The sequence below is a fragment of the Humulus lupulus genome, chromosome 4 (assembly GCF_963169125.1).
Source record: "Humulus lupulus chromosome 4, drHumLupu1.1, whole genome shotgun sequence".
Classification (NCBI taxonomy): Eukaryota; Viridiplantae; Streptophyta; class Magnoliopsida; order Rosales; family Cannabaceae; genus Humulus; species Humulus lupulus.
Window position 1 is genome coordinate 8726655 of NC_084796.1, and position 6716 is coordinate 8733370.

General features: G+C 32.8%; 2 protein-coding genes across 3 annotated transcripts; one reads left to right on the top strand and one right to left on the bottom strand.

Moving 5' to 3' along the window:
• Positions 1-349: 349 nt before the first annotated feature.
• LOC133829889 (peroxisomal 2,4-dienoyl-CoA reductase [(3E)-enoyl-CoA-producing]-like) lies at positions 350-2967 on the top strand. The gene is made up of 5 exons (XM_062259718.1): positions 350-663; positions 1170-1329; positions 1712-1881; positions 1973-2195; positions 2695-2967. Exons 1-5 carry the CDS (start codon positions 478-480, stop codon positions 2844-2846), a joined length of 891 nt encoding a protein of 296 aa, XP_062115702.1. The 5' UTR covers positions 350-477; the 3' UTR covers positions 2847-2967.
• A 312-nt stretch (positions 2968-3279) lies between these two features.
• On the bottom strand, positions 3280-5710 carry LOC133829890 (uncharacterized). Of its 2 annotated transcripts, none has more exons than XM_062259720.1 (5): positions 5552-5710; positions 4620-4754; positions 4404-4526; positions 3854-3956; positions 3280-3750 (listed from the first exon to the last, which is right to left on the bottom strand). In XM_062259720.1, exons 2-5 carry the CDS (start codon positions 4712-4714, stop codon positions 3517-3519), a joined length of 555 nt encoding a protein of 184 aa, XP_062115704.1. In that variant the 5' UTR covers positions 4715-4754; positions 5552-5710; the 3' UTR covers positions 3280-3516. The 2 variants fall into 2 exon arrangements, with proteins under 2 accessions (XP_062115704.1, XP_062115703.1); XM_062259719.1 differs by having other exon boundaries at positions 4620-4787; positions 5552-5709.
• Positions 5711-6716: the final 1006 nt, after the last annotated feature.

Sequence of the window (6716 nt, forward strand, 5' to 3'; positions counted from 1 at the left end):
TGATTAGATAAGAATAATTAAAGAAGCAATAAATTGTATCATATCTATTGTTAACATTAATGGCAAGACTCATTCCTTACCTTACATAATAATTCTCATATCCAATATAGAGCTTTGGTTTTTCCAAAAATTATTTATGTTTTAAAATTAGTTATCGAACCATGAACAATAACAATACCCTATCATAACATCGATTCTTGAAAATAAGATAAAATGTGGTACTTTTAAAAAAATAGTTGGGCTGGTAGGCCCAAATAGAACTTAGGCCCATTGAGTTTTAGTGGTTGTCAGTCAGTGAGTCGGCCACAGGAGACAAAACCAGCCACTCAATTAGTCCGGTTGGGACAATGACATAACTACAACAAAATAAAAGAGAGTCCCAACAGTTTGGCTTTCGATTTTGCAGAAAACGAATCCATTTTCGAATCAGTAAGAAGAAGAAGAAGAAAACTATATCGGAGATTGTTTGTTGTAGTAATGGAGTCACCGTTCAGGGATGTTATAATGAAAGGTAAGGTGGCTTTGATAACAGGAGGAGCATCTGGAATTGGGTTTGAGATATCGACCCAGTTCGGCAAACATGGAGCTTCCATTGCCATTATGGGACGAAGAAAACAAGTCATTGACTCTGCTGTCTCTGCTCTTCGATCACTTGGAATTTCGGTACTTTTTCTTCTTCAATCAATGCCTTTGTTTTATTGCTGAAAAACGAAGTGCTTTTGTCTTTGTTTGTAATGATGTTTGGTTGATGAGAGAAAGTGGAGAAAGAAATAGAATTTATTCACTTTGATTGATTTTATATGTACCCATCTCAAAGATTTGGGGGAAAAAACATGTGTTTAGTGCATTGATTCTGATTGAGTTGTTTAACTTGCTTTGGTTTTACATAGTTTTTGGTTTACATATGAATGGATTTCAAGAGACCTTGAAGGGTCTATTTGATGACTGATTTATTTCAATTGGGTTGGATTTGTTTGTTTTATGTGTGTCTGAATTTTGAGTGGAAGGTACTATTTATTTGATAGATAATGCCTCGTTATCTAGCCTAAATGAACATCTAACCTTGAGCTGCTCGGTTTAGACATTTCAAATGTTTTGATCATGTAGATTTGTATCAGCTCAAAAATATATACTTCACTGTTTTCTGTTTCAATCTTTTTTTTTCTCAGGCTGTTGGTTTTCAAGGGGATGTTCGTAAGCAAGAAGATGCAAAAAGAGTTGTTGAATCAACTTTTGAGCATTTTGGGAGGCTTGACATTCTTGTCAACTCCGCAGCTGGAAATTTCCTTGTTTCACCAGAGGATTTGTCCCCTAATGGATTTCGAACAGGTTGAGTGTTGTTACAGTCCATTATTCTTTGTTCATCTTTGTGATTTCTGTGTTTGGAGTTCTCATTAACCTCAACCGTTTCTTACGGATGGAGCAATAAAAAATTCTAGATCAAGTTAGAAACTGAGGAAAGCTTTTATTAGGTGCTAGGGAACTCAAAATTTATTGGTTGAGAAAGTTAACATTTATCTTTCAATTCAAAATAAAGTTGGTATTGAATTTCAGGCATTATAACTGCTTTATCTAGATCACTATTGTATTTTCAGAAACAGTTATTGTTCACCTGAGAGTTGAGAAAACCATTCTTGTAACTCTTCACTAAACGGTCATTAAACAACCGAAATATGAATAAATTGGAACTTACATTGTCTATCCCTTGCAGTTCTGGACATTGATTCAGTTGGTACATTCACAATGTGCCATGAGGCACTAAAGTATCTGAAGAAAGGAGGGCCGGGAAGGAGCTCATCTGGTGGTGGATTGATATTGAACATCAGTGCTACTTTACATTATACAGCTGCTTGGTATCAAATCCATGTAGCAGCAGCCAAGGTTAGTTCAACTTCCATATGTTTTAGAAGTCACATAACATTTTATATTATATATACATGTTGAAGTTGTTTCTAATTTTGTGCTTCTATAGGCAGCTGTTGATGCCACTACAAGAAACTTGGCATTGGAATGGGGAACTGACTATGATATTAGGGTCAATGGGATAGGACCTGGTCCTATTGGTGATACTCCGGGACTGAGTAAACTTGCACCCGATGAGATAAGAAACAATAGTAGAGAGTACATGCCGTTGTATAAAGTAGGAGAGAAATGGGACATTGCTATGGCTGCTGTTTATCTTGCTTCAGACGCAGGTTGGTATCTCATTCTACAAACCACTTAATGAGTCATATTTGCACAGAAAATTCGATAGTTATTGGGTTTTGCAATGGTATTTTTTTTATAAGAGTCCCACATCGAATAGAAGTGGGAAAACTATAGTCATGTTTGGTATGCATGAATCATTTTTGGAAATGGAATGACAAATACCATTCCAATGTTTGGTTTGCAATTTAAGCTAATACTAATTTCTCAATGGAATAAGAATCCCACTAATGGAAGCTCTAAAACCACTTGAATAGCTATTCCTTTCCTATGGTAAACCAAACATAATAATTTTTAATCTATTAATAATTTCAAAATTCAACCAAACAATAGAATACAAAATTTATTACTATTTTAATATTATTCTCATTCCTATGCATGGATTTTAACACTTGTTATGAACATTCTTCCCCAGGATTCTTCTTGATGCTCTTGAGTGTTTTCTGTTGTTCATTGAAAAGCTTTAATTCAGTTTTGCCAACCATGTAGGTAAATACATAAATGGAACTACCCTTGTTGTTGATGGAGGACTTTGGCTGAGCCGCCCCCGCCATCTAGCGAAGGAGGCAGTCAGGCAGATTTCAAGATCTGTGGAAAAGAGGTCTAGGGATGCACCATTAGTCCCAAGGAGCAAGATGTAAGACTACATAGTAAAAGATTAGATGTGATTATTGTTGGGTGTATAAACCCAATGCTATGCAAAACTTTGAATTATGTAATAAATTAATCTAAACATGTTGTGAGACTTTTTTTTTTCTTGCATCTTAGTTCGTTTTGTTAGATTATGTTTTCAGTTTTATGGTTGGCAGCTTGATTTGAGAGTTCAAGACTCAAGAATCAAGATTAATTTTATTTAAAGCTTTTCGCTTATTAATAATAGAAATGTTCAAAAAAACCAAATCTAGATATAAAATCTATCTGATTTGGTGAATTCATTCATCTTTGATTATATTGGCAAATGGCAAATGGCAAATGGCAAATTAGACAATCTTGAAGAAAACCAAAAGCCCTCTGAAAATGCAGAAATGCAAATTGGCCAAGCATAATAGATAGCAGAGTTTGACAAAAGCTCCAAACGGGAAAGGACGTGAAAATGATTGCACTTGAACAAAGTATATATATCTATGTCTTACTCTTTCCAGAGCACCGTTGATAACATAATCATTGTGTAATAATCAAACATTCGAGATTATCATTATTCTTCTCAAAAACTTAAAATTGACTCACACCTGAAATGCCAATAATCAGATGGCAGCATAGTGTTGAGAACAAAGAAAGTAAAAGTTAGGAACCCAACTAAATTTGTGAACCTTAAAATGGGTTACCACCCCAGCGTTCTGCTCTTTCCTCTTTCAGTTGCCTCACTGCTTCTTTAATTTTGGGGTTAAAGAATCTGTCATGAACATATTTTTTTTCCTCAGCTTGTATCTCTTTGATGGCACTTGGGTATGGATTAGGAGGTGGCTTCTTCCCTTGGATACGCGAAATTTGCTTCAACCTAGCGTAAGCCTTCTTCTTAGCCTTCTTCTCTGACAGATACTCCATCTGTATACCCCCAAGAATCAGTAATCAACATAGAACATATTGAATAAGTACGTTTACATGTGTAAAAGAGACATTAAAAGTGAGAATTCGAAAGAATAGTTACATCTGCAATTGCCATTGCTGCATCCTCACTAACTCCTTGCTCCTTCAACTCCAGAATACGCCAACCAAATAAACGAGCCGGAGGTGGATCGAAACTACAAAAACTGTTCAAGAACAAAGCAACAAATACTTAAAGTCTATTCATTCACTTCAGAACTATCCTATCATTCACAAAATTTGACTACAAATTCTACCAAAAAAATACTACAAATTGGGTTATGCAAAACTAAGCTAAGTGTCTGAAATTATTAGTTAACGACAATGAATTGATTTACCATGAGAAAAAACAGTTATAGCAAAGCAATTAGAAAAAGGGTATGATGGAAAATTAAGTTTGTGAATATGTAGAGAGAGATTATAACTTGTTTTTAAACTAAGCTTCCCACCTAATCCTACACTATGTGGGGATCAAAAAACTCTTAACAATTGCTACGTAAGTGCTCAGTAGGGTCTCGAACCTCAGACATTGTGGGAGAGAATCACATGTCTGAATATTTGAGTTACCCCTCTTGAATAAAATGTAGAGAGAGGTTTTGATGAAGCAAAATTACTTGAAGGCTTCTTCGTGTTTGGAATCTGGATGTTTCTTGTAGAACTTGTTGGTATAAACATCTTCTGGGAGAGTGATTGTCTTTACTTTACCGTCACTACGAGGAAATGTTGGAGGTGGTGCCCTAAGACATCGAAATCAGGTACAGAAAATTTCATTAAACAAGGAAAGAAAAATTAAGAATATAAATAAAAAATCATGAGAAAATAGGACTAACTGTTCCATTGCTTTGAGCCAACGAGGCTCCGCCATGGCCAAACCCTTGACAAGCTTTCTGGTTTTCGTAAGCAAATCTCCCTTCATGAAAGACATGGCTGCCGCCCTTGGGATTTTCCTTTCTCCCACGTCCTTACTGAATTGTTAAACTCCAGAACATAAAGGAGCTCTATAAGAGTCAAAATGAGTTTAAAACGACATTGTTATGGTCAATCCAGATTAGGGATACACAATGGCCAGGTTGGGAAGATTGGTTTATCTATAGCAATTCTTGGATTAGAATATCAAACAAATAATCAAGTTGTAAATTATTTTATAATTTATCAACTCTAAAATCGTTTACATCATAATATATTTTATATGAATTTCAAAGCATATTACATATCATTAGGATAATGATATGTAATCAACAATCCTAATAAAAAATTGCCAAATATCCAACCTATGCTTACTAATTTTTTTCTCTTCTACATCATCCATTTCATTATCATCATCAGAAATATCTTTTTCTATATCAGCAGTAGGAATGGCAATTTGGTTTATCCATGATTCAACCTAACTAATAGAATTATTTTCTGTCAATGAGTAGAATCATCATGCAATTATATTCAATCAGAAATTATATTCATTATGAATTATAAATCAAAAGAAAAGACTATGAGAAACAGAGCAAAAAAGCAACACCATCATCTTCAATAAGTTCAGAATAACATGACAAGTCCTCAATAATAGATCAAATAAGAACTAAACCAAGAGGAACAAGAACTGTAATCAAAATTATGTCCATGAAAAAGAGAAATAACTGAACAAATACAACAGAATCTCTAAAAAAACAAAAACAAAAAAATCTTCAAAACATTATGATGTAATATTAGTAATGAACCATATTAAACAGAGAAATGAAAAGGAAATTTAAAAAAAAAACTTCCGTACCGTGGCTGAGGAAGAGGATGGTGGAGATTCCGGCGAGATAGCGTGGCCGGGGAGTGAGGGAGACGGAGGAAGAAGATGGTGGAGGAGAGGGTGGCCGGAGATGGCTCAGAGCTGAGAGATTTCAGCCGTTCTCTTGGAGCGAGGGTGAGTGGGGTGAGTGACCTAGTTTGAGTTGTTGGGCTTAAGTTTGGGCTATAAAATATATGGTATTTTTCTAAACTAAAATATATATGGTATTTTTCTCGTAAAATGTTTTAAAACCAATTATTTTATGAAAGAATGATGATATGTGATCACATAAATTACTTACAAATACTATACACACTTACGTGGCAATTATCTCAAACAATTATATTTATTTAAAATAAGTTCCGTTAAGTAAAATTTGATTTGCCACATAAATCTGTGTAGGATTTGAGTGTAATTTGTGTGTGCACATATTATTTCTTGTTATGAAATTACTAATTTTACAAAATTGTTACTTAGCTTTCAAACATTCAATTATGACATCATTAGTTAATTTGAGTTTTGCTATTAAGGCATTAAGGTCTAATACAAAATTAACTTGAATTTTTTTTAGAAGTTTTCATAATTTAATAAAGATAAATTGGAGAATGAACTGGTAGAAATTTTGGGAATTTAGAGCCAAAATATTAATTTTAGAACATTGTAAATCACTAACACTTCAAAAGAATTATCAGATCAAATGGTAATAGAAAATAAAATAAACAAAAACATGTATTAACAAAAACAAAATAAAGGATTTTTTTTTTTTAAAAAAAAAAACTAAATAATAGGAAACATACAGTAATGATTCTGACATATTATTAAAATTGTTATCGAAATTTATAAATTTATTTATGATGAATCATTAATTATTTGAATAAATTATTGAATTAATCAGTGATATTATTAATTTTTTTAATATTTGTTATTGATATATTAGCAGTAAGATAAAATAATTAAATCTGTATCAAGTTGTTATTGTTACATGCCTATTATTACATAATATATCAAGAATCTATATATCTTCTAGTGGTAAATAATGAAATTTTTTTGTTTTAATAAATTTTTATTTTTTTTAATATTGATTTTAATTGAATATTCTTATATGTAATATAATATTTTTATATTTAACGCTACTTTGTAAACATTTAAAACTTAA